The sequence below is a fragment of the Hylobates moloch genome, unplaced genomic scaffold, assembly GCF_009828535.3.
Source record: "Hylobates moloch isolate HMO894 unplaced genomic scaffold, HMol_V3 SCAFFOLD_12, whole genome shotgun sequence".
Lineage (NCBI taxonomy): Eukaryota > Metazoa > Chordata > Mammalia > Primates > Hylobatidae > Hylobates > Hylobates moloch.
The window spans coordinates 37,898,358-37,926,083 of NW_026652287.1; the positions used below are offsets into that span (position 1 = coordinate 37,898,358).

Sequence of the window (27,726 nt, forward strand, 5' to 3'; positions counted from 1 at the left end):
GGGCCGCAGGCGACGCGCGCCGGTGCGACGTCAACGCAGCCGGGCGAGTTTTACCCATCTGTGTTCCGCGGCCCGGCCGCGGCTGAGTCCTCCCAGGGCCAGGGTTGGGCGCTTTGCTGAGTCCCTTTGTGGCCGCCATGGACAATTCCGGGAAGGAAGCGGAGGCGATGGCGCTGTTGGCCGAGGCGGAGCGCAAAGTGAAGAACTCGCAGTCCTTCTTCTCTGGCCTCTTTGGGTAAGAACCGGGCTGAGGGATCGGCCGGGACCCTAGGCTGAGAGGACGAAGGAGTCACGCTCGGAGGTGGCGGGTTAGGGCACGCAGAGCTCGGGCCGAGGGGATGGAAAGGAACCTGCAATGAGGTGATATGGCCTGAGGCGGCAGAGGGGACACAGGCTGAGGGCCTAGAGCCTGGGCCGGGGCAACACGGTTTGAGGAGAGACGGTCTGACATGGCGGAAGGGATTTGGGCTGAGGACACACGGACCGAGGCGACACTATCTTGAGGCGAGGAAGGGGTCCCAGGCCGAAGACAGGCCAGCGGGCGGGGGAGAACCTGGCCCGAGGGAGTACGTCCTGAAGCCTTGGAGGGAACCGGCCTGGGGGGACGGAGGGAGTCCGGGAGAGAAGCCAGGTCCGGAGGGTTTTCGGAGCTCTAGGGGAATCTGTTTGAAGGCTCTCAGGCGGCAGTGATGGGGTCTGGGGCTGAGGACGCCTGCGGGAGGGACTGACCTTTTCAACCCCTGGGGCAGTGGATTTGCATGGGCCCTGGGCGGTGAGGGTGAAGGCTGAAGGGGGCTGACACCAGGCGGAGGGGCTCAGGGCTAGATGATCCTAGGAGCGGTGAGCCGCGTCTGAAGTGTGGGGGGGTGCATGGGGTGAGTACGGCCCTGGTTAGCAGTGACTAGTTTAAGGACAGCTGAGCGGAGGAACCTGGGATGATGGAATCAAGACTGGGGAGGTCTCAGCACTTTGGGAGGCCGAGGTGGGCAGATCATCTGAGGCCGGGAGTTCCAGATCAGCCTGGACAACATTGTGAAACCCCGTCTCTACTAAAAATATAAAAATTAGCTGGGCCTGGTGGCGGGTGTCTGTAATCCCACCTACCCGGGAGGCTGGGGCAGGAGAATCACTTGAACCCAGGAGGCGGAGGTTGCAGTGAGCCGAGATCGAGCCACTGCACTACAGCCTGGGGGACAAAGCGAGACTCTGTCTCAAAAAAAAAAAAAAGAAAGAAAGAAAGAAAGAAACCTGAGGAGGCCTGGGTTCAGGCTGGAGACTTCTGGGTAGGGGAATGCCTGGTGGTGGCTTGGCCAAGGAGATGGAGGGATAACAGGGAGAGACAAGGGAACTGAGAGAACCAAAACGGGGGATCAAATTCCTGCTGTGTGATCCTCGAGTAATGGGGATGACAGGGACATGCTGAGAAGAGGGATGGGAAAAGGCTTGGGAGACAGAACTAACGCATATAACATGGCATAAAACTCACGTTAGCTCCTAAAAGCTGACACGACCATCCTGTGATAATAGAAGTGTCAAGAGCCCAGGTTTGAAATGTGGCTCTGCCACTTACTTCATGACTTTGGGTAAATTGTTTAGTCTCCCTGTTAAAGGAGATCACAAATCAAACCTACCTCCCATTTGCTATGAGTGTTAGAATTGAGCCTGGCGTGGAGTTACATCTCTGAGAGTGTTAGCTGTTGTTAATGTGACTTCCCAGAAGGAAACAGGTTTGGAGCGTGCAGAGAGCTGATGGGGTTCAAGGTGGGCGCCCCAGCGGAGAGGTCTGGGACAGACTGAGAAACATGAATGTGCTAAGAGGAGCTGAAAGGGAACAAAAAAGGGATCCACGAAGACTTAGTAGGGTTGAGAGGAGCATGAGGCTCTGGGCAGAGGAAAGAGAAGGGAGTTTGGCAGGGGGCGGTGGTGTGGAGGGGGTGGGATCTGTGCTGATGGGAGGACCCGAAAGGGTCAAGGGGAGGCTGTGGAAACTGAGAGGAGGACTGGGAAAGGACTAGTGGGCTTGTAGAGAGAAAGGTGTGTGGTGGCCACTCAGAAGCAGAGCCTGGGGACGATGGTGGGACCGGGAACATCTGCAGAAGGCTGGAGAAGGGTTTGGGAGGAGGGCCTGGGGATGGGAAGAGACTGTGGTAGGAGCCTGGCAGAGGCTGGTAAGACACGAAGGAGAGGGATCTTTCCGAGAGAGGAAGGAACAGGAAAAGGGCTTTGGGCCACGCCCCTTGTTTGAGGTTGGATAATGTTTAGCAAAAGAACTTGAAGAACATGATGGCGAATTGCCTGGTGTGGAGAAACATCCGGGGCTGATGGACTGTATTGATTAGGTGAAAAATGTTTTATTTTAGAGGCTGCAAGGAGAGAGAGGGCGTGTGTGTGTTTCTTTTTCTTCACAAGGGGAGAAGTTCAAGTGCTGTGTTTGGGAGTGGGGCCACGAGCTGGGTTTTTGGTGATAGTTTTCGTGGGTGGCTCTGGGTGTCCCTTTTGGCCCAGGGATTAGTGGGCTGTTGGACTGTGTGCTTGGGAGGGAGCAGCTAAGTCAGCCCCAAGGCACTTGCTACCTGGTTGGGAAGGCAGGATGAACAGCAAACACCAGTAAAGTGGAATTACCTACTGTAAAGAGGGGCTCGATTATGTCATTCCTGTGACTGAGCTCAGAGGAAGCAGCGTGAACCAGGGGGAGGCTCTTGGTGAGGAGTGAGCTGGGCGCCAAGGAACCCCAGGACTTGCTGAGGAGTGGGGCCGGGGAGGGTGCTCTAGGCAGCAGGGATGGTGCAACAGAGACCTACCGTGAGGGGAGGTTCGGCCTGGAAAGACAGGGAACTGAGATCCAGAGGGATCAGAAATGGCTTCCTGGGGGAGAGGCCCCAAACCTGGGGGGATGAACATGAGTTTTGGGGTGCTCTCTGGCAGGGAGCAGCACTCCAGGCAGGGATTATGATGGAGCATGCCTTAGGAAGATGGAACACAGGGAGTTCCATGTTAGGCCATAAAGGTGGAAGCGGCAGGTGAGGCCAGACAAGGAAGGCCTGGTGAGCAAGGGCTGGGCCTGGAGGAGGCACTGGAGAGCTCCAAGGAGGCTAAGGGAGGCCCATCCTGGCAAGCTCCTGTTTGCCTTCTAGAAAGGACTGCAGCAGCTGGTGTGGGGGAGAGTGACAGCAGGAGGCTGTTGCAGTGCCGGTAATACTAGCAGATGCTGGTTATTAAGTGCTCGCTCTGACTCGGACCCAGGCCTGGGCCAGGCTCAACCTGCTGATGGATGGTATGGATTTAGTCCTCACAAAATCCCCGTGGAGGTAGAGAAACTTGGGGGCTTAGAGAAGTTGACTTATTTGCCCAGCCCCACAGTAAGTGGGAGAGGTGGCATTCAAACCAGTTCTGTGTGATTCCAGAGCCTTCTCATTTAGCCCCTTTGCTGTGCTACCACGGTAGTTTCTCCTCAAGGTTCATGACCATCTCTGGGCACTACATTTAGGAAGGATGTTGGCAAACTAGGTGTGTTGGAGAGCCGCCACCCTCTTAACTGTCCTCCCATGGCTGTTTTCTCTAAGGATTTGAAAAAAAGAGCTGGTGTGTTCATCTCAGTTCCTTCCAGCTCCCAGAGTAGTTGACCTGGTGCTGTGGGAGTGTGAGTGAGGTGAGGGCAGAGGGCAGGGAGGATGGGAGGCTGGCCTGACCGGAGCTTGCGTGCCTGGGAGCTGGGAGCACAGCCAGAGGCCAGCTTGGGAGGACCTGCTTGATGGGTGGGAATCACTCAGGCACCTCCTCCTCTCTGATCTGGGTTTGCTTGTGTTCAGCATTTCATAACCCACCTTTATTCAAGGTCCTTGGTAGCTGCCGGGACTGGAGAAGGGAGTGTTGGGGCTCAGCTTGTCCTTGGTGCCTCTCCCTTCCCCTTTGGGAACCCCAGCAATGACAGTGTCCCACATTGAGGGGCCTTTGCCCCTGTCAAAGGGCAAGTCAGAGAGCCCTCACCTGGGACGCAAGGCAGTGGGCGTCTGTGCTGTTGCCTGCCTTGGTGCTCAGATGCCGCTCTTGCTCTTCATTATTTCTGGGCTGCCAGACGCTAGGGGGCTTTGATGCACCAGCAGCCACTGAAGGTGACAGCACCAGCCAGTTAGGAGAAGCTCAAAGCCATTCCTATTCCTCCCCTTGGTGATGGGGGCGCAGCTCAAACTTCTGCTCTGGAAGCAAAAAGACGGAGACTTCTAACTACAGCACAGTGAGCCAGCAGCAGAAGGGGACAGCTGAGTCCAGGCACACTAGTTCCTCCTCCCTGCTGCGTATCTCCTGGGGAATCCAGAGTGCCTGCTGTGCCCTTTGGGGACCGTGCAGGTTCTGAATGGCACCTCTGTTCCCTGGGGCTTTTCCTCATCCCTGATGTCTTCCAGCCACCTCCCCTGCCCCCAAAACAGCCAAAATAAAAACTTCCTTCCTCTTGGATACAAACGTGTAGAGGGAGTTTCTTCATCTGTGAAATGAAAATCATGGTAACTGTTTCCTCGGGTGGTTTTAAGGATAAATGAGACGATGCGTGGGAAGTGGTGGGAGCACGGTGCCTGGCTCTGCTAATGTTTATTAAGGGCTCCCTGTCATCTTTATTAGTAGGTATTGTCATTGGAAGTTGAGCTAGAAGTGCTGGAGAAATAGGTGGCAGAGGGTGTTCTGTATACAAACAGTGCATTCCTAAGATCAGATCTTGACGAATCAGTTCCTGTTTGAACTACCTGTAGGCAGTAACTGCGGGACCCTGGGAGGGCCAGCTTGTCTGTACAGGGCCTGCCCGGGGTCTTGGCTGAGACTGGTGTGGGCATGAGCTTCCAGATTTCTCTCCAGACTGCCTTCCTCTGCAGAGCGTGCAGAAACCCCGGCGCCATTTCCAGTGGGCACCCTGGTGAATCACAGTGCCCTGCGAGCTGCCAAGATCCACAACTGAAAACTTGGCATCTCTTGCCCAGTCTCAGAGTGGAGTCTTTCCTGAGGGCACACAAGGTTTCTGGGGAATCCGAGAGTTCCTGGCTTTCCTGATGAATAGGACTTTGCTGCCTGGCCATACGAACATTTCCGTCTCCTTTTTGGGATGGGGCTACTAAGAGACAAGGGTCTTTGAGAACACCTTTGAAGAAAAAGGGAGCACATTCGCCCTTGGTCTGTGGTGAAATGTAATCCCGTTGGGGTGCAGGAGGGCATCCGTATAAGAAAATAAGAAACAGGGCACCTGCCAGGCCATGTGCCGTGTGGCAGGTGAGGTCCTGGCTCTGAGCTTATCATCTCGAAGGGCCGTAGGCCTGTATGTATTTTGAGCATTGTGCGGTAAGGGGTGGGGCAGTGGGAGGCCAGGACTCTGGAAGCCGAAGGAGGAGCAGCACTTAGCTAATCTGGGGTGGAGATGAAGCCCATGCTGCGATTCTGAAGAAGGGAAGCGTGCCTGGAATCGGTCCTCTGTGGGGCCTGATGAGAGGGATGCTCTTGATTACTGAGCGCCCGCGGTGTGGCCAGCTCTCTGCTGGGCATGCCGTGGGGTGCTGCCTGCAAGATTGCTCATGCTTCAGCAGCCCTGCAAGGTGTGGGGTCTTATCCCTAGTTACACATGAGGAAACGCAGGCTGGCACGCGATGAGCTGGCGCTGAGGCTAGGCCTGTCTGACTACTGTCAGCATTTATTTTATTTTATTTATTTTATTTTATTCTATATGTTATTTTATTTTATTTTATTGTTATTTTACGTTATTTTATTATTTTATTATTTATTTTTACCACCACAAGCAACTCTCTAGAATTCCCATTCCTGGGTGGCAGGCACCCCTTTGAGCGTATTTCTCTTCCTTTGTATAACAGCAACCATTTGAGCACCTTTTCCATTCTGCACTCTGTGCCAAGTATTGAGTATGTGTCATTTCTAATCCTCACAAAGACCCCTCCCAGGCCAGATTCATTGTCTCCATTTTATTTCATTTTTCATTTTTGAGAGACAGGGTCTTGTTCTGTTGCCCAGGCTGGAGGGCAGTGTTGCGATCGTAGCTCATTGCAGTCTCAACCTCCTGGGCTCAAGTGATCCTCTCACGTCAGCTTCCCAAGTAGCTGGGGCTGTAGGCATATGCCACCATGCCTGGCTAATTTTTAGTAGAGTTGGGGTCTCACTGTGTTGCCCAGGCTGGTCTCAAACTCTTGAGATCAAGCAACCCTCCTGCTTCGGCCTCCCAAAGCCCTGGGATTGTAGGTGTGAGCCACCGTGGCCAGCCACGCTGCCATTTTATAGATAAAGGATGGAATCTCAGCACTTTGGGAGGCAGAGGCAGGAGGATTGCTTGAGCCCAGGAGTTCGAGACCAGCGTAGGCAACACAGGGAGACCCCATCTCTTATTTAAAAAAAAAAAAAAAAGCCTCGGGGATAACTAGCCCCAGGTCGAACACTTAGCAAAGTACCTGAAACGGACTTCAGCCCAGGTCTCGCCACCCTAAAGTCATTCTCTTTCTACCCCTTGTCTTTGCCCAAACAGGCATGTCACAAGAGGGTCTTGTGGCGATTTCAGAGCTGGGCAGTTAGCCTGTGACACTTTATTCTTTCACCGTTGTTAACCGGGGCCTGTGGAGAGATGGGAAAGCAGAGATGGGCTCGGGCCCCACCCTGCAGGAACTCATACTCTGCTTGGTCAGGCAAGGCCCACTGCAGAGTGGCGGGAGGCAGCTGGTGGTTTCGCGCTTCCAGGTGATACTGGTGGCGGTGCCTTCAGGATGCTGAGCCTCTGGCAGCTCCCAGCTCCAGTGCAGTCAGTGGACTAGCAGGGCTGGTGGCCCCCGGCTCCCTGTGCCAGGGTGGACCCTGCACCACAGGCAGCCTTAACTTTTTCTGACGTTCCTTCTGCCTGTTGGCTTGTTACTGGCAGGCTCGGTAGGGGGCTGGCTTAATTCATCCTCCTTTGCCTAGAGGATGCTCCACGCAGCTCCAGCAGAGAGCAGCCTCTGCTCGTGAGATGAGGGAAGCCTCGGCAGTACAGGCTCCCTGGCTTCTTTAATCTAGAGGAGGAGTGGGGGCAGGCAGGGACCTTGTCCTCCCTCCTCATTTTCCCGAGGACCTTTGGGCATGGGGAAGGAAGCCTTCCTGATCACTGAGTGAGAGGCAAGGGCAGGACTGGATCCCCAGGGCCCCAGTCCTCTTTCCCAGTCCTGCTGCTTCCTGGCAGGGTAAGCTTGGACAAGCCCTCCGCCCTCTCTGAGCCCCAGCTTCGTCGCCTGTAAAGCAAGGGCAGCACCCAAAGGGCTCTCGTGAGGAGCTGTGGGCTCCTTCCAGGGGAGTACCCGGGAGGCAGGGAGCGCCATGCGCCAGCCATGATTAAGGCACATAGTTTCGAGAGCCGTGCAGGAGGTGGGCTCACAGGGAAGACACAGGCATGTGATGGGCCCTAGGACACCTTCCCCACTGAGGGTGCTGATTAGAGACGTGGGGCAGTGGGCCTTAAGTCTGAGGAGGAAACCGTAGGCCTGTGGCTGTGGCTTCCACAGAGGCAAGAGAGACAGAGTGAGTCCAGGACCCAAAATGGGGGCCTGACTTTGTCCACCCTGCCTCGTGAGGTCCTTCGGGAGCTGCAGGTGGTGGGTCAGGACATGGTGTATTTCTGGCAACCAGGAAGTGCCTGGTGGATGGAGGAAGGAAGGAGGGGGCTAAGACTCTGCCCTGCACAGGTCCCATCGGGCATCTGTGCATTCCTGGCAGTGCCCAGCCTTCCATATGGCAGTCGCTGAGGTTGGTGGCTGTGTTTGGGAGACCTGAGACTCCTTCCTCCGCCTTGGAGGGGGAGAGAGCAAAGCTGAGCGGGTAATTATAGACAGCCCTGCATCAGGCAGCCCAAACCAGTTCCCTCTATTCCCGGAGTGGCTCAGAGCCGTGGGATGGAAGGAGTGAAGCAGAGGCAGCTTGGGGGAGGTCAGTGGGGGAGGGACAGTCAGCTGTCACATGCGCCGCCGCCCAGGCCCTCAGGAGAGGAGGCCCAGCTGGCTGTTCCTTTCGTGTACTGTTATTATCTCCTGGCACATAATAAATGCTCGGATACCTGTTCCCCAGATGAATAAATGTGTATGTGAATGGCTTCTTCAGGATCTTCCACTGGAACCTAGGCAGGTCACTTTCCCCCTTTGGGGACTTCACTCCCTTTTCTAAAAGAAGAGGATGGGACTCTGGAGATCTCCTGTCATCCCTGGCCATGGTAATGGGCAAGATCACAGGGTGCAGGGGAAGAAGGAGGCAGGCCTGGGGCCTGAGCAGGTATTAATCCCTCTGGCCTTTCCACCCCACAGTTAGAATCATTGACCCCGTGCAGAGTTGGCTGTGCTTAGCCTGGGATCATAGAGTTTCAGCCCGGGCAGCTGGTAGGCTTTGTGTCCGTCCTGTGTCTGCTCTGTCCCGCTGAGCTGAAATAAACCCGGCTGGGGCTGACTCCGCTCATTGTTGATTGCCCGCTGTGGGCCGCTCAATGATGTGGGTCATTTCTGCTCATCCAGGGTCTGTGCTTTTTCAGAGAGTGCATGGAGCTGGATAGGACTTAGTCACACTCAAAAAGAAGGGAAGGCTGAGCTGGGGGACCTGTGGGGTGGGCAGACCTGTGATTAAGGTCTGAAAATGTCCCTTTAAGAGAACATTCCAGAGAAGGTCCTTCTGAGGGTTTTTTGCAGCCAGGCCCCAAAGGACCCTTCAGGATTCTCAGCCAGAAGGTTTTGAAAGTTTCTTACCTCTCCAAGGCCAAGAATGGGTTCTAAAGAAGTCATTCCAGGCTGGGCACGGTGGCTCATGCCTGTAATTCCAGCACTTTGGGAGTCCGAGGCGAGTGGACCACTTGAGGTCAGGAGTTCGAGACCAGCCTGGCCAACATGGTGAAACCTGTCTCTACTAATAATACAAAAATTAGTAGGGTGTGATGGTGCACATCTGTAATCCCAGCTACTCAGGAGGCTGAGGCAGGGAATTGCTTGAACCCGGGAGTTGGAGGTTGCAGTGAGCTGAGATCGTGCCACTGTACTCCAGCTTGGGCAACAAGAGCGAAACTCCATCTCAAAAAAAAAAAAAAAAAAGGAAGAAGAAGTCACTCCAAACAAGGCCCAAGGTGTGTTGGGCTGGCTGAGGTGAGTTGGGTGAGGGAAGACAGAGTGCAGCAGGGTGAGTGCGGGAAGAACACATTGCTCAGGGCCACTTCCCGGGGATAGCAGAGAGTGGGGGACAGCATCAGCACAGCCCCAGAGGGCAGAGGGTAGGCTTTTCATCTGACAAGATGACAGAGAGGATAGGAATAAATAGATTATTTACCTGTTGTGATGTGGATTCAGGAGGCCAGGATCCCTGGCCTAACCAGCCTGCCCACCGTGGGGGCATTTATTTGCCTGCTGACATTGCCAGGCCTGGCCGCTGATCTGATCGCTGGTGGCTGCTTTCCAGGTAGTCAGTCTCAGTCAGTTTTTCCTTCTCAGACTTACCTATCAGCTGAATTACCTGGGCCTCCCAAACCCCAATTGTTAAAAATCTCAATTGCAGGCCCCATCCAGACCCTACTGAGCGAATCCCAGAGAGTGTGGCTATGGGACTCTGGTTTGATAAAATGAGCACTTCATGTGGCTCAAAGGGATGGGCAGGTTGGACACACTGAATACTCAGTGCAGAGGGAAGGAGTGCTCACATCCCAGCTCCCAAAATTACTTTTGAGCCCCTCCACAGCTGGGGTTGGTGTGGACAGGTTTCCAGGTATAACGTTGGGCCAGTTGACACAGGGTGTGGGATGGGATGGTGAGGACGATTTGAATGGGAAAATGCCCACTCCTCTCTTTTGTCTTCCTTAAAAATAAACTAAACACTAGTTATGCCAGTGAAGAGAGACCCTGAAATCCATTTGGTGGGACTCCGGAGTGTGTGGATTTTATTCTACTGATTATGTGGATGTTGGGAGTTTGAGCAGTTACACAGACTACAGACCTGGCGGGCTAAGCCTGGTTGTATTGTTAAGGGCAGAAGAATGCAGTGGGACTTACGGGTTTGAGGTACTAATGAGGTCCCCCAAGTCAAGAGGAGGCTCATTATGTACATGTGGAGGTCAAGAAGCCAGAGTGAAGCTGCCCAAACAGGGTGCCCTTTATGTTTTTAAATTCCTGTCTATCTCCCAGTGTATCCCTACTGTTGGACAATAAGTTTTTGGGGGATTTTGCTGTTTTAAATAATGCTATGCTGAACATCCTTGTAACTTTCTGATTCGTTTTTTTAGGATAAATTGCTAGAAATGTAATTCATTGCTGGACCACAGGGCCAAATATAAATCCTAATACTTAAAAATGTGTTTGTGGGTGTGTGTGTGTGTGTATGTGTATCGATATATACACACATATATACATATACACATATATACATATATGCATACATATATACACATGTGTATATATATGTATACATATGTGTGTATATATATGTATATATATTTTTTCTTGAAAAGATGTAGAAACAGTTAAAAATTCAGACAGTACAAACATGGAATGCCCAGTGAATGTCTGCCTCCCACACCTGGCCCTCCTTCTGCAGGCTCCACCTTAGAGAAAAATGCTGTTACTAGGTTTTTGTGTATTTGCCCAGAAATATCCTATGTTTATATAAACATGTATGTTTCTATTCTTTTCACTCTCTTTCTCTTTTTTTTTTTTTTTTGAGACAAGGTCTGGCTCTGTCGTCGTCCAGGCTGGAGTGCAGTGGTGTGATCTTGGCTCACTGCAACCTCCGCCTCCTGGGCTCAAGTGATCCTCCCACATCAGCCTCTCTAGTAGCTGGGACTACAGGCATGCGCCATCACACTCTGCTAATTTTTTGTATTTTTTGTAGAGTTGGGGTTTTGCTGTGTTGCCCAGGCTGGTCTTGAACTCTTGAGCTCAAGCAATCCGCCCATCTTGGCCTCCCAAAGTGTTGGGATTACAGGAGCCATGAACCACCACACCCAGCCCACCCTCTTTTTTTTAAACACAAATGGGAACATTTTATATCTACACTTTAAAATAGTGCTTCCCATTTCTTTGTATGGCTGTGTGATATATATGCCCGGTCCCGAACTGGTAATGACACACTCTAGGGCTGCAAGGTCTTTATTCAGCAAGCAGAGAGTGCAAGGCACAGGATTAAGGCTCCCTTTGCAAAAGCAACACGATGTCTTAAACTGGGCTAGTCCCCCAGAATGCTTTGCAGTCTCCCAGGGAAAGGGGATTTGTAGCGCGCCTGGGACCCAGTGGGCCCCTAGTATCCCAGGCAGGAAGTAGAAGAGGCTGTCAGACCCTGGGGTTGTGGTGGGGTCAGGAACTCTTCGCCCCACTACCCCAGCAAGCACCCAGTATCTACCCCAGTACTCCCGGAGGGAGCCGTTTTGCCCGAATTGAGTGTGCCATTGTATGCAGGGGCGGGGGCCACAGACTCAGGAGGCCTGGGGGAAGCTGGCTTCACAGGTGAAGGGTGAGGGGTTACGGGCATGTCTGTACCGGCACTGGAGCAGAATGCTTGCTTTCTCCTGGATAGCCGACTAGATTGTCTCCTTTTTTTCTTTCCTTTTTCCCCAGAGGCTCATCCAAAATAGAGGAAGCATGCGAAATCTACGCCAGAGCAGCAAACATGTTCAAAATGGCCAAAAACTGGAGTGGTATGTCATCTCCGCTAGAGCTCCTCCAAGGTGCTCTCCTCCTCCCTCAGCTTCCACTCACATAGGCCTGCCCGAGAGGTTGGCCTTGAGGGCCCCTTCTCTTTTTATGCCGTCTCCAGCATCGGAAAGCCACTGGCCCGGTCTCTAATTGTTTTGTGCTTGCTGGGTTACTTTATACTCTGGGTCATGGGGCCTTGGTGAAAGGACAGACAGGATGGGAATAAATAGATTATTAGACCTAGATAAACCTATGTGGATTGATGAGCTCTTAGAGTCCTCCTTAAATTCAGAACTTCAGGTTTCCTGGTAACTTCCTTAGTGCTTCCATCAGTGTCTAAATTCTAGGCTGGGGGAGGATGTTCAGGTGATTCCAATAACAACATGAATCATGGCTACTGTTTGTTGAGTACTAAGTGCTCATCATTTAATTGCATTAGCACAGCAGCCCTGTCAGTCTATAAATATCCCTATTTTACAAATTTGGAAACTGAGGCTTGGCTTAGTCTCTTGCCCAGGGTGCCAGAACTAGTAAGTGACAGAACCAAGATTCAGAAACCAAGGCTCTGACTGCAGAGCCTGAGTGTTTAACCTGCTCCAGTGAGGCAGGATAGCTTCACAGAGGAGAGGGGTGGGGAGGAGCCCCTTGGGCTCAGGGAGGCTGGAGATCTCTTTGGAGCTCCCTGCAGGCCCAGGAAGTCCAACAAGCCAATGTGTTGAGGCCTTTTGAGGCTCATTTCATAATACATCTTTCATGTCACCAAGATTGAATTAAGGAAATACGGCAAGAGACCCAGTGTTTGAACGCAGGGAGGAACTTCTGACCATGGAGGAGAGGGAACCTGGTGGTGGGACCACGGAGGCAGGGTGCAGAAGTGCACAATAAAATTGATTATCATCATTTTTGAGAATGTTGTTGGTTTCCCAAAAATTCAAAGTTATTCCTGAGTTTTCACAAAATACGTTGTGAATAAAGCCAAATGTTTTTTGTATTTTTATGCTCCCAAACTTAGAAAATTCCTCTAGAGAAAAAAAGCTTATTTTTTAATTACATAGGTGTTGCTTTTCCCCTAAAATTTGTTACTTCTGCCCCCCAACTCTTCAAAGAAAAGCCCTAGGCCATTTCCCCCCGGTAATATCCCCTTTTCTTGAAAAAAAATTTTTTTTTTTTTTTTTTTTTTTTTGAGACAGTCTTGCTCTGTTGCCAGGCTGGAGTGCAGTGGCGCAATCGCGGCTCACTGCAACCTCCGCCTCCCTGGTTCAAGTGATTCTCCTGCCTCAGCCTCCCGACTAGCTGGGATTACAGGCACGTGCCACTACGCCCAGCTAATTTTTGTATTTTTAGTAGAGACAGAGTTTTACCATGTTGTCCAGGATGGTCTCCATCTCCTGATCTCGTGATCCGCCCACCTCGGCCTCTCAAAGTGCTGGGATTACAGGCATGAGCCACCGCGCCTGGCCGTAATTTTATACTCAAATTTGGAACTCTTGAAAATAATAATGAAATCATATAGTGAAAACCTGGAAGGCTTTGTCTCTTCTGCTGCTCAAAACTTAAGAGGATGGGGCCAGGCCTCCTGGTCCTCTTCCAGCTCAGAAACTCTGACTCAGATTCAGCTGGAGGAGAATGAAGGGGAGAAGCCTCAGAGCTGAGCTGGAGGTGGTCAGCTGCATGAGGAGGAGAGACGCTGCTGCCTCCCAAACATCAGTTAGGAGATGTGTGGGCAGAATGGCTTGGGACCCACAGAAGCTGACCGTGTGCAGATGAGCACAGGGTAGACGAGGCTTCAGGCGTGGTCTCTTCTGCCCTCCGCCCGTGGGCACTGGTCTGCATGTACTCATTCTTGGTGTCCATATCCTGTTTCCCTCTCTGGACATGCAGCTCCTGGAGGGAGCCGGCTCTGTGTTGTCCGACCCCTACTCCATGAGCCTCACAATTCATGCAAGTGCCTTGTCCACGGGGATCTGCAGTGAAGGGAACAGAATGTGAACAGAGGCAGAGGAGTTGGGAGAATCAGGAAGAGCTTTGGGGAGCTGTGGAAAAAGAAACAGGACTTGGAAAGAGGAGTAGATGGGAAGGTGTTACATGGTTTAATCTCAGTTGCCCCTTGCTTCCCAAAATACCCCTCCGAAGCCACCCCATGATTCAGCCTGTACTTTGCCTTCTAGTGGTGGTTCTTGCCCTGTGCTTCGAGACTCCCCTGGGGAGGACTGCCCAGGCCGGGAGTGCAGGAGGCCACCTCACTCTGTTTTATATCCTTTCCAACTCAGATCTGTCTGCCTTCTCCTTGGATCTTTAGAAGTGGTGGCCCTGGAAATGCCAGCATAGCTGGGATTACGGACGTGGCATTTTACCTGGGCTTACCCTGGCTCTCTTTCCATATACCTGGGGCTCAGGGCCTTCCCCCGAGGCAGCTTCCTGCCGCCCTCAGAGACTGTCAGGTAGGCCACCAGGGAGCCTCAGCGCAGGAGCCAGCAGACTTGAGGTCTAGGCCTCAGTCTGGGCTCGCTCAGGCCACCCTCGTCCTATCTTGGGGACTCTTTCCGCATTCTCGAGAGCCCGACCCACCTCCCAGGGCAGTGTCTCTGTGGCTTCATAAAGTGTGGAGCCCCACTGAGGCTGGGACTGCCCTTCTCTTCTGTTCCAGCTGCTGGAAATGCGTTCTGCCAGGCTGCACAGCTGCACCTGCAGCTCCAGAGCAAGCACGACGCAGCCACCTGCTTTGTGGACGCCGGCAACGCGTTCAAGAAAGCCGACCCCCAAGGTGAGGGCCTCTGCAGGCCACACGGGCTGGCTGCCCGGAGCACCATCCTAGCACCCTGCATCGATTCCTCAGGTTTCCTGGCGGCTCTGGTTTTTCCAGTGGCCGACATGTGATAGGCTGGCAGGGACGCGCCTGAGGCAGAGTGAGCGTTGACTTTAGAACTGGCTCCCTTCCTTCCAGTTGGCATTCGCGCCCTGCTCAAGTCTCCACCCCCTTATCTACCGTGTCGGTGCAGCTGATCACCCCTTCCCAGTCCCGGAGCATTTGGGAGTGGGAGTTCCATTGCAGACCCACCGCCTGCCGGGGAGAGAGGAAAATCTGTTCTGTTGTCAGAATTAACATGCAGAAGGGAGCGGTGTGGGGGGCGGGGAGGATTCTGAGACCAGCCAGGTAGGAGTTGCTGCCGAAAAAGGAGCGGAAATTAGCCCAACCTGGCTTCCCTACATCCTGGGGAGGAATTAAAGAGAACAAAGCCTGAGATATAGTTGCCAGAGAACAAATTACTTAAAATGAGAGCATGCTAGGGACAGAAGCCCAGTTTGGGGCTGACTCATGGTGAGAAAACAGTTTTTGTCCCCCTGGGCGCCTCCTGAAGAGGAAGTCCAGCATAGTGTTTGCATGTGGCGGGAATTTTAATTTATTTTTTAGAATGTTGGTGCCAGGTACAGGTTGCTAATTAGAAAGCACAGGCAGTTTTTAAAAATGACCATCTATTGTCACTGTCATCTCAGGGGAATGGAAAATAAATGAATCTTTAAAAAATAAAAAGCAGCCGGGCGCGGTGGCTCACGCTTGTAATCCCAGCACTTTGGGAGGCCGAGGCGGGCGGATCACGAGGTCAGGAGATCGAGACCACGGTGAAACCCCGTCTCTACCAAAAATACAAAAAATTAGCCGGGCGTGGTGGCGGGCGCCTGTAGTCCCAGCTACTCGGAGAGGCTGAGGCAGGAGAATGGCGTGAACCTGGGAGGCGGAGGTTGCAGTGAGCCGAGATCGCGCCACTGCACTCCAGCCTGGGCAACAGAGCAAGACTCCGTCTCAAAAAAATAAAAAAATAAAAAAATAAAAAAAAAAATAAAAAGCAACTATGTAATCTTGGAATAAAGGCCCGTCTTTCCCAAGAGAAGACAGGTTTGCAGCAGTGCAGGGAGCTTCCTCCATGGATCAGTGAGCACTGGGTTCACACGCCATGTTTGGGAACTGCTGGCATACCCCTTTGTCATGATCTGACATGTTCCCAGACGAGGATGAATTTGTGTTGACCAGTAGCTCTTCTCTGTCCTTAGACTGACCAGTTGCTCCTCACCAGCTGGGCATCTCACGCGTTGGCCTCAGTGGTCACATGGTGGGGCTCAGGCCTGGCAAGAGGCCGAGGAGCAGCCTTGTAACTGGGTGGGCCGTGGGGCTTGCCTGGCTGGTAGCACTGGGCCACAGCAGGCTGCGTGGTTGATGCAGTGATGACCCAGGGAGACCCTGGGTTGGTTTTAAGCTTGACTTACCACAGGGAGTCTCCATGCCTTCCATTAAGCTGCCCCGCCAAGCCTTTCCTTCTGCTCCCTGGGAAACTGGTTGGCCAAGATATGCTGTCTTAGCATCTGTGACGTTCAGCTGCTGCCCCATCTGGAGTAACTGGAAGGACACTCTGGGGCAGCACTGAGCGCCAGGCTGCAGAACAGTGAGTGCCATTTGCTCTTTCAGCAGACCCCTCACTTCCTGCACACAGGCCCTGCCTGGCAGTGGGATATGGTGGGGTCCCTTCCCTGCGTTTGATCTGAGCTTTTCTAGCTTTCCAGCGAGACTCTGCAGGGTGTGGGCCTGGAGTCTGGATGTGGCCCTTCCCTGGCCTTAGGAAGCTCAGAAGGTGGCTGAGGACTCCGACCAGTAGGAAAGTATAAAGATGATGCCACATCCAGGGCACAGAGGCCGACTTGCACAGAGCTGAGGCTGGGGGACGTGAATTTGGCTATGGGAGATCTTTCAGGGAAGAAAGGGGGCAGTACTGAAAGGAGAGCCTCACCTGGGTAGAGCTGAGAGCAGGTGCCATGTCCAGAGCCCTGGGGACGTGGTGCTGAGCAGGGAGGGGTGTTAGTGCAGCTTCCAGAGCTACAGCCTAAAGATGCGCACCCCAGCCATGACTCCCAGTGGGGCAAGGGGCACACTGGCATCAAGGGCAGCGGCTGCTTTGTTTCTGAGGCTAGACAGCCCTCACACAAGGCCAGGTGCAGTGGCTCATGCCTGTAATTTCAGTGCTTTGGGAGGCTGAGGCAGGAGGATTGCTCGAGCCCAGGAGTTCAAAACCAGTCTGGACAACATAGTGAGATCCTGTCTCAAAAAAAAAAAAAAAAAAAGCCTCACAGAGAATGTCATGTAGCAACTGTGTGTGGCTTAGCAGCGCAGGCGGTGGGTGGTCTGGGAGGACCCTGCCTCCCTTGTGATCCTGGGCAAGTCAGTCTTTTGGGCATCTGTTTCCTCATCTGTTAAAGCAGAGACTGCTGTGAGATGATGCAGTCATGCCCAGTGCGGCACCTGGTGTGTAATAAACTTCCAGTCAGGACACCCTTGGCTTTCATCAGTCCAGGGGCCCCTGCCTGCCCTGGGCTCCCCATAGCCTCTGCCCTTGGCCGGGTGCGTTGTGAGACAGCGCTGGAGGCCAGATTTGGAACCTTGCCTGGCTTCCCCAAGCAGGTGGCCGGCGCCCTGGGGCCGTCCTCATCACTGGTCTCCTCAGCAGCCTAGCAGGCCTGTCTTGGGTCAGCACTTCTAGGGTTTCCTCCAGGACTCCCTCCAGAAGGACCTGCCCCCAAGTGGCAGCTGGAGTGTGCCTGAGGCCCGGCTGGGCTCCCGAATTCCTCTCCCTCTGCAGAGGGTGGCCTGCTGCCACCTTGGTGGCTCTGGGTGGGGAAGGGTGATGCTCATATGTGTTATTGGTTCCTCAGTTACCCAACCACGGCTGCTGCTCAGGGCAGAGTCGGGCCAGCGAGGCCTCTTCCCGGGCCTGCCTGATAGCTGGGGCTGGGGACAGTGTGTGTACCTGGGGCAGGAAAGCGGCCTGGCCCCTGCTTGTCCCCCACTTCCTCCCTAGCTGCCATTTACTGGATTTCTACTGTGTACCAAATGCTTGGCATCTTTTAACCCATTTGATTTCTTTGTGCATTCTGTGACTTGCCCCCATTTTACTAAGGAGGAGATGACCAGTAACCAGGAAGGGCTTCAGAGAGGCAGAAGTCAAGCTGGGCATCGCTGGTAGGAGTGACTGCGGGGATGGGCGGTGGCCTGGGCCATAGCTCCCCAACTTGGGCTGTATTGCTCTGAGCCCCTTTCCAGCCCTCTGTGGGTGGGTGCAGGAGGGGCCAGGCCACAGAGCTGGGTGTTGCTCCGCCTGTCCGAGTGCACAAGGCCTGGTGACCTGAGATAAGAGTAGCAGTCATGAGTGTGTCAGAAGCTCGTCCAGGAGCCAGCTGGCCCAGGTATCTGCTGGTGGCCCGCCGCTTTCCAGGCATGGAGGGGACTTAACCCCATGCGTCCATGTTGCTGCCTGGGGGTAAGCTGTCTCCCTGCTGCTACTGCAAGGACTGTGCCATGCTGATGACGGGTGCTCCAGAGCCAGTGCCAGCAGGCCCAGGTGGCAGCTGCAGATCTCACTGCTCACTGCGGAGCAGCAGCCTTTGCCACCTCAGCCCACAGGGTGCCAGGTTGGTGTCCTGGGTGTTCTGGCCAGGAGAGTGAACCAGTGAGCAGCCCAGGGCCTCCATGTGGAGACTGCAGCCAGGTGGGGCGGGGCAAGGCGGGCCTCTCACCTCACTCCAGCTGCTGCTCTCCTCCTCTGCAGCGCGGCCCGGCTTAGCTGTTGCTTCTGGGCCCGCCGACTACAGGATGTGTGTGTCTTCAAACTGCCGGATTTAGGTTGTGTTCTCTCCCCTTCCTCCTCACCTGCCCCCTTTTTGCCATCGTTTCCTCTTTCTGCTGCCACAGTCTCCGTCTGTCAGCCCTGGAACCTGGACTGAGTGCTGTACCTTCTCTCAGTCCCTTTTGGATCCCCAGAGGTCTTTCTGAATTGGACAAAACCTACAGACCCCACTCCCCAGAGGAGTGCTTGTGGACCCCACTGTTTACATGTCAGAAGGAGGGGTTGGACTCCCTGAAAGCCCAGCCACAGACCTGAGACAAAGAGCCTCTGTTCAGATGCTTCCCCACAGAAGGAGTTTGGAGTCCCATCCGGACCGTGAGTCCCTTGAGAGGAGCCTAGCCCCGGCGCTTCTTGGTAGCACCCTCATCTCAGGCAAACATGGCCTGGGTGACCATGGAGACCCCCACGGTGACCAGGAACTTTCAGATGCCCAGGCTGAAGCTCAGAGCCCATGCCCTGTGGCCTGTCCAAGCTCCCTGCCTTTCTCTCTCCCCAACCCAGGCCTCCCTCCCCACAACACCCCTGTCCTCCTGAGATGCACTAAAATGGTGTTCTTAAAAAATACCCCCTGGGAGCTCATTTCTATCTGCTAGAAAATGCCTCCCACTCATGCTTTTCTCTCTCCTCCAAATAACTTGTCAAAAAAATAGCCTTTCCCAAATTTAAAATCTTGCAAGAGATAGTACAACAAAGGTAGCCCAGTTCTTCCTCAGTGCCATCCTGGTGTGTTCAGGTTTTTTGGCAAAACCTTTGAGGAGCTGGTGGGTGGCAGGACCAGGTTAAAGGGACTGAGAACAGAGGGCTCCCGACTGCTGAGATATGAGGAAGAGGGGGCAGTGGAGAGCACACTGAGGGCTCAGTGTTCATGACATCCAGCCTCCTCGTGCCAGAGGTCCAGGTCCTCCTGGTGCAGGAACAGAAGCTGTTCAGGGTCCTGCAGAGATGGTGGCAGAGCCCAGGTAGAACCTGGTACCCCTGTTGCCTCCAAGACCACCTCAGATGCTGGCTTGGCCGCCTCCCATGCCCCCTTCCCCTTTGCCAGCAGCTCAGTCCTTCAAGAGCAGCGCCTTGGCAGGTCTGTCTTAAAACACCCATGGGAGTCTGGCCATCAGCCTGGCCTAGCACTGCTGTGCCCTGTCGCTGGGGTTGTGGGAAGCTGGTAGCATCCTGGCAGCCTGAGGGGAGAAGGGCTCCCCCTGAAGCATGTGCCCAGCAAGTCACAGTCTGCAGAGTCAGCCCTCTCACCAGATTTCCTGGAGCTCAGGGATTCCGTCCCCTTCTTCCCAGCCCCTTGAGAGTGTGTGGCAGCGCTGGCAGCTCTGAGTGCCTATTGATCTCTCTGCTGGCAGCCAGGTGCGCCTGCGTCTGCCTCCTCTCCTCGGCTTCTGCTGAAACGACTTCACTTTCTCATGTCTCCTCCCACCTCCCTTTCTCTCCAGAGGCCATTAACTGTTTGATGCGAGCAATCGAGATCTACACAGACATGGTAAGGGCCGCTTGCTTGTCCTGACACGCCGCCCCGGGTCCCACTGCATTGCCCCAGCCTTGCTTCCCCTCTTTCAGCACCCTCAGCACTGTTCTTATTCTGCGGCCAAACCAGTTGGGGAGCGGGAAGTGGGAGCTGGGGGGATTAGGTCACCTGAGCTGGCCTGGGCTGGTTGGGTCTTCACCCAGCTCCTCACCAGCCTGACGGCCCCCTCGCTCCACAGGCAGTCATGGTTTTCCTTCATAGAACTTAGGTTATTGAGCTGGGCAGTGTGGCTCATGCCCGTAATCCTGGCATGTTGGGAGGCTGAGGTGGGAGGATCTTTTGGGCACAGGAGTTCAAGACCAGCCTGGGCAACATAGCAAGACCTCCTCTCTACAAAAAATTAGCCTGGTGTAGTGGCATGCACCTGGGGTCCTAGTTCTTGGGAGGTTGAGGCAGGAAAATCGCTTGAGTCCAGGAAGTTGAGGCTGCAGTGAGCTGCGATCACACCGCTGCACTCCAGCGTAGGCGACAAAACAAGACCCTGTCTCGAAACGAAAAAAGAAATTGGGTTACTAGAGAGTGTGCGTCCGGCACTTTCCCTTGCCTAGCCTTCCCACAAGTGTCGCATTTGATAAGCATCTTGCAGCAGGCCATAGGGGTAGGCAGAGTCCACAGGAGGCTCAGCACCTGCCTGCCCCAGGGGGCGTTGCCAACGACAGATGCAGACCAGATGGGCAGCTGCCAACCGGAGCCAGAGTGAAGGGTCCCACCCAGGCCGGGGCTCCTGTCAGTGCTTTCTCTCTCTCTCTCTCTCTTTTTTTTTTTTTGAGACAGAGTCTCTCTCTCATCCAGGCTGGAGTTCAGTGGCGTGATCTCCACTCACTGCAACCTCTGCCTCCCAGGTTCAAGTGATTCTCGTGCCCTAGCCTCTCAAGTAGCTGGGATTACAGGCGTGTGCTATCACGCCTGGCTAATTTTTGTATTTTCAGTAGAGATGTGGTTTCACCATGTTGGCCATGCTGGTCTTGGACTCCTGACCTCAAGGGATCCACCCGCCTTGGCCTCCCAAAGTGCTGGAATTACAGGCATGAGCCACCGCGCCTGGCCAGCTCCTTTTTGCCTCTCCGCTTGCCCTGTCTGTCTCAGCCCTCCAACCCCAGGCAGGGACACAAGCCCTACCCCTTGCGTTCAGGGCAGTGCTGCAGGGATGACTGTGATTAGAACAATAATAGCAGCTGCCATTTATTAGGCCAGACACTGCAGGGTGGTTTAATCCACAGCCCTGTGAGGTTGGCATTATTGTCATCCCCGTTCCTTAGTGGAGGAGAGGGGCTCAGACAAGTGACATGACTTGCCCAGGGACATGTAGCTATAAGCAGGAGTCACTGAGACCCAAAACAAGGTCTGGCTGAGCCCAGGGCCTTGCCCTTTCCTACTGCCCTCAGCAAGGGGGTGGCGTTGGACCAGCCCCTGGTGCAGAGCAGTTAGGCAAGCGCCTGGACACTGGGTGGAGGCGGATGGAAGGTGCGAGGTCCCTTGGAACCTGAGGCCTCCCTGGGGAGCTCTGGGTGTGCATGGGGGAGGCTGACAGATAGGTGTTGGCCTGGGGGCAGAGCTGGTACTCTTGGGCAGGGGTCTCAAGTCCTCCCTCCCATCCTGGTTTCTCCAGAGCCTTTTGCCAAGTGGCTCTGGACTGGTCCTTCCGCCTCTCTGGCTGCTATCAGAGGCTTCCTAAGGGCCAGAGCCTTGGCCAAGTGCTCGTGCTCACATCCTCTCTGGTGTCACACCATCTGTGCCCTCGTGGACGGGATGGAATTAGGCTGAGGCCCTGAAGTGGCTTGTCCAAGGTCACCCGCTCAGCCCAGCACGCATAGCCAGGCCTCTAGTGCTGGGGCCCTCCCTTCTCACCCCTGTGTTCCCACACCTCTCGGTCTTCTTCACACCTCAGGTCTTCTTCATACCTCCTCACAGGCGTGGCTGAGGGGCGGGAACTTGAAGGGTCATGGGTCAGCAGGCGGGCACACAGGAGGTCATGAGTCACAGGCAGCCCCTTCCTGTGTCCCCTCCAGGGCCGATTCACGATTGCGGCCAAGCACCACATCTCCATTGCTGAGATCTATGAGACGGAATTGGTGGACATCGAGAAGGTGAGTGGCAGCAGGGCCCTGCCTGGGCTGGCAGCCAGGACCAGCACTGCTCTCTCTTCTTCCCACCAGGGGAGTCCTCTGGTGTCTGAGTGCCGAGAAGGGGGCATGGGGCGCTGGCAGAACTTGGAGAACGGGGTCTGGCTGTGTCCCAGGCAGGCAGGGCGGAGGGTGTGGAAGCTTCACAGAGGCCTCCTCTCCCTTCCCTGCCCTCCCCTGGAACCCATCCCCCGTGTCTCCCCAGGCCATCGCCCACTACGAGCAGTCCGCAGACTACTACAAAGGCGAGGAGTCCAACAGGTAGCCCCCTTCCTGCCTGCCCCAGCCCCGCAGCCACCGCCACCACTTCCCCTCACTACTCCTCCCCACACAGCTCAGCCAACAAGTGTCTGCTGAAGGTGGCTGGCTACGCCGCGCTGCTGGAGCAGTATCAGAAGGCCATTGACATCTACGAACAGGTGGGGACAGATGGGGATGGCGGCTCCCACCCTGCCCCCTCTCAGGGCCTGTGCCTCCTCCTAAGCCCTGGCACCTTGTTCTGGAACCACCCCTCCCCCGGCTCGCCCTCTGCCTCTCCCCCCACATCCCTTGCCATGTCATCCCCCCACCCCGTCTTCAGCCTGGCTGAACGTTCTCCACCTACCACTCCATGCCTTTCCAGCACCGTCTCTCTCCCTGGCTGTGCCCCTCCCACACCCCTCGCAGAGCTTCCTGGAGGGGCCCAGAGTGAGGCTGGCTAAAGAACCCAGAGGGAGGGAACAGGAAGAACTGCCAAGAGGCCCAGGGTGGCCGTGGGCACCCCACCCCATGGCACGATGGTCCTCATCCACAGTGGGAGGGAGGGAGTGTCACATGGGGTCCCCCCAGCGTGTGCGGAGCCCTGGGTGATGGCCGAGAAAAAGGCAGCTGGCCCCTGGGGAGAGAGGGGCGGGCGCCGCCTCTCATGTTCCCACCGCCTGCCGCCCCTCTGCCCACCGCCGTGCCAGCCTCCCGTTGGTCCTGACAGCCAGGCCGCCTCCTTCCCACTGTCTCAGGCTCTCAGAAGGCCCATAAACACCTGGCTACAGCCTCCACCCCCACCCAGCCACCATCACACCCTGATCTTGGTCGCTCACGCACTGGCCACTGACCTCCCCAAGCTGGTCCCTGGCTCCCTGCCTTTGGGGTCCTGGGTTAACAGGGCCTCACCCCGGGACACGGACCCATCTCCCAGCTGGCCCCCCAGTGCCTGGCAGTGGCTCTGGCCCTCTGGCTGCTTGCCCTGAGCTCACAGTGCCACTTCTCCATGGCTACAGGTGGGGACCAATGCCATGGACAGCCCCCTCCTCAAGTACAGCGCCAAAGACTACTTCTTCAAGGCGGCCCTCTGCCACTTCTGCATCGACATGCTCAACGCCAAGGTAGCACACCCCATGCCCGCAGGACCACCGTGCCAGGCCACCATGTGCCTATCTCCAGGCCAGGTCCTGTTGCCCCCCAAGAGGGACGTGCTCCTCCCTCACGTCTGGCCTCTGCCAGTCAGCCTTTGGATGAGAAGTGTGGTTCTCACAGCTGTGTTTCTGTGCTGGCGTCACCTGCCCACCCGGGCCTGGAGGCTTTTGCGGGTCTGGCTCCTGCCTCACTTAGTGCTCTTTCCTTCATGGGTGCACTTTTTGAATCCTCACTGCACCCCATTAAAGTCAGCACCATTGTCACCACGTCTTGTGGGTGAAGATGGTGAGTCTGGGACGAGAGTCCCTTGTTTGAGGCCACATGACTAGGGACCTGCAGCCCCAGTGTTCCAGATCTTTGTGACTCCTGCTATCATAACTTCAGCTGTACTTCACACATGCCCACCTATTTTCGGGACACTTGGCAAAAGAGGTGCCAAAGAGGGCAGTGAGAAGGGGCGTGGCCAGTGGGAAGGAGCTGGGGGGTTGGCGCTAGATTTTGCTTGGCCGGAGTTTTCCTACCATTGCCTGGCAGAAGCATGGAGTCCGGGATTTCCTGGTGTCCCTGGCTCACGGCCTGGGGTGATGGCCCCACACACCCCCCCCACACACACACCCACACACATACCCCACAGAGCCCTGCTCTGCTGTGGGCACTGGTGGTGGGCAAAAGCTTGGGCTTTGTCAGACCAGGTTCCCATTCCCACCCCATGTCTCACCCTGCCCTGGGCAGGTCACTGCTCCTCTCTGGATCTGTTTCTTCACTTCGAAAAGGGGGCTCACCGTTATATGACCCTCTCAGGGTCCTCAAGAAGCACCAGCCCCAGGCCTGGCATGGAGGATGTGCTCATTTGTCCCCTGCCCCGGCTGAGCCAGGTGGGAGGAGGCGGTGGGTGCCTATCTGGGGAACCTTCCCCCTCCACCCACCTCTCCCTGCAGCCATCTCTGCAGCCAGGCTGGTGGTGAGCTCAGCTACGGGAAGGTATTGACAGACACAGAGCCAGGTGACACCTGAGGCTGGGGGAGGGGTGCACAGAGCTGACTCAATATCACCCGACATCCCCAAGTCCCCTCGGCTGCTAGGCCAGTAGCTCTGAGGGCCCTCTCGTTACTAATTCATCTTCCCCCTTCCCTGCTGCCCAGCTGGCTGTCCAGAAGTATGAGGAGCTGTTTCCAGCTTTCTCTGATTCCCGAGAATGCAAGTTGATGAAAGTAAGTGCTAGGTGCTCCGGCCTCCCCCTTCCTGAACCCCAGACGGGGGTGGCCGGGGCTCCAGGTGGGACAATCACCAAGACTTGTCCAGTAGTTCTCAGAGGGTGTCTTTGTTTTGTTTTGTTTTCTTTGGCCATTTGAGTCTCCATTTTCCAGATGAAGAAAGTACAACTCGGGAACAACAACTGGAGCTCGGGATGGCTAGGTGGACACACACACACACCAGACACATCACAGACACCACACACACCAAACCACACACACCAAACATACACTACACACATCACACCACACACCACACCACACACACACTATATACACCACACGCTACACAAACACCACACACATCACACACACTACACACACAGCACACGTCACACACCATATATCACACACATACTACACCACACGACACCGCTCACACACACAAAACACATCGCACACTACACACACCATACGACACACACCCCTCATACACACAAAACACATGCTGCACACACCACATGACACACACCCCTCACGCACAAAACACCACGCACACACACCAAACACGTTGTACACACTACACCACGCCACACACACCAAACACCACACACACCACACACCACACATACACCAAACACACCCCACACACACCAAACACACCACACGCACCACACACGCAACTTACACACACACCAACCACACATGCCCACACACAGCACACCCCCCTAACACACACACCACACACACACATGCCCCCACCACACACACACACCCTACACACACACACCCCACACACACACACATTCTGTGTGATGTTCTATGTTGGTAAGGTTGCCCTGAGAGCAAGCCGTTTCTGATGAGTAGGGCAGCAGGATTGCAACACGCCCCTACCCATCCCCAGTTTAACCCACACGGATTGACCCTCTGAGAGTCCTCAGGAAGCCCCAGCCCCAGGCCTGGCATACAGATAGTGTGTGCTTTCATCTAATCCAGGCCAGACCTCAGGTCAGCGTGGGCCCCTGACCCCTCTCTGCCATTTGCTTGCAGAAGTTGCTAGAGGCCCACGAGGAGCAGAATGTGGACAGCTACACCGAGTCGGTGAGTGGCCAGCATGGGGGGCCAGGCCCCTTCACGAGGATGGGTCTCCTGGGAAAGGTGCCCTCAGACACACTGTCCCTTGACATTCACCCATTTTTATCTGGCCCCCAGCCCACTGTGAATTTCTTTCTCCAGTCACCCCAGAAACCTTACAAGTAGCACCAGGAGGCGCAGGGAGTGTTCTCCCCATTTTATAGATGGTGGCACTGAGGTTGGGGAGGTCAGGAGGCTCGGCCTTGGCCCCTCAGGGGCAGAGCTGGTGTTCAGAGCCACATCTGTCTGCCTCTGAAGACCAGGGTTCCTTGAGTCCCCCAGGTGAGTGTGTGAGACTCAACAGTGGGCGCCTTGGACACCCAGGAGGCACAGATGGGGAGTGAAGGGGTGAGAAGGAGAGTGGAGCTGAGGACATGGGAGAGGTGCCAGCTTCTCTCTGCCTGGTGGAGCCGCCCACGCGGCTCTCTCTCCCTTCCCTTTCTCTGTTCCCAGCGTTCCTGGGCTCGTTGGCATCCGGCTCAGGTCCTGATTCGCTCCTCTAATGGCATATGTCAAGCATTTCTCCCTAGGTGCCCCTCGGGAATGGAAGCCCCTAACTGAGGACAGTGAGCAAATGCCATCCGGTTCCTCCTGCCCCAGATAGTGGGTGGCAACTCAGCCAGGAGCTCAAAGAGGGGATGCCCAGCAGGCCGTGGCTTCTCTCCCCCGTGGCACTCAGGAGTGGCCTTTTCCTATCTCCAGGCCTCAGTTTCCCACCCATTCAATGAGGATGCTGGACTTTTTTTTACTTTTTTTTTTTTGAGATGGAGTCTCGCGCTGTCACCCAGGCTGGAGTGCAGTGGCGCGATCTCGGCTCACTGCAAGCTCCGCCTCCCGGGTTCATGCCACTCTCCTGCCTCAGCATCCCGAGTAGCTGGGACTACAGGCGCCCGCCACCACGCCCGGCTAATTTTTTGTATTTTTGGTAGAGACAGGGTTTCACTGCGTTAGCCAGGATGGTCTCAATCTCCTGACCTCGTGATCCACCCGCCTCAGCCTCCCAAAGTGCTGAGATTACAGGCTTGAGCCACAGCGCCCGGCCATGGACCGTTTTTTTTTAAAAGCTACAATATCTTTCTCCCCCAAGGGAAATGTTGTGCCCGGCATAGTCAAGACAGACAAGAGGGAGCTCCCATGGCTGAGTTGGAGCCTCAAGCCCTCCCTCTGCTCCTTCTCAGAGACCAGGGGTGACAGGGACATATCTTGAAAACCTTGGGACAAGTGCCCTTGGGCTGCAGGGTTGGGAACAGGGAGGAGCATGGCCAGCCTATCACCTGGTGTGCCCTCAGGTGAAGGAATACGACTCCATCTCCCGGCTGGACCAGTGGCTCACCACCATGCTGCTGCGCATCAAGAAGACCATCCAGGGCGACGAGGAGGACCTGCGTTAAGCCCCACCCAGCCCCCCAGCACCCATCTTCCTGTCCCATCTTCTCAGAGAGAGGTGGGGCCGAGACTTGCTGGAGAGCTTCCCTCCTTTCCCACCTGGGGAGTCCCGTGGGCCACAGTGGGCAGGCGGCACTGGGGGTCAGCATGCAGGGGCACCAGAGGCCCAGGCTGCTGGCCGGACAGTCACCCTCTGTTCTCGCTACATCCCTTGCCCCCTGTCCATTTATTTAAGCCCCAATAGGTGCCCTTCACCCCCAAAACCATCTGTACAGAATCTTTGATACAGACCTATTGCTAGGGGTGCTGCCGGGGGTTTGGGGTCAGCATCTGGCCCCCCATATCCTGACCAGCTGAGTCATGAGGCCGGTTTCTGTCTCTCCCACTTTTGTCCCCCAGCCAAGCTCTAAAGCACATGTAGCCGCTGAGACTTGCTGTCTCTGCTAGGGGAAGGCTCCTCTTCCCCCAGCTTCCTGCAGCCCCGACCTCTCAGGTTAGACCCTGGGCCCTGGAGCTTAGGGGGTTCTCCCCCACCCCAGCCCGACACCTGCTCCTTCCCTAATGCTTTGAGGTTTTTCTTGGTTGGAAGCTGCAGCTGGCCCATGAAAGAAAATAAAAAACAACACTTTTGCATGA

The 27,726-nt window shown here is 55.1% G+C and overlaps 1 protein-coding gene across 1 annotated transcript; it reads left to right on the top strand.

The window, feature by feature from the left end:
• Window positions 1–27,726, top strand: NAPA (NSF attachment protein alpha). Its single transcript, XM_032169332.2, has 11 exons — window positions 1–235; window positions 11,583–11,662; window positions 14,308–14,424; window positions 19,771–19,817; window positions 21,872–21,949; window positions 22,191–22,246; window positions 22,320–22,404; window positions 23,242–23,346; window positions 24,520–24,588; window positions 25,621–25,671; window positions 26,994–27,726. The coding sequence occupies exons 1-11, from the start codon at window positions 138–140 to the stop codon at window positions 27,093–27,095; spliced, it is 888 nt and encodes a 295-aa protein (XP_032025223.1). The 5' UTR covers window positions 1–137; the 3' UTR covers window positions 27,096–27,726.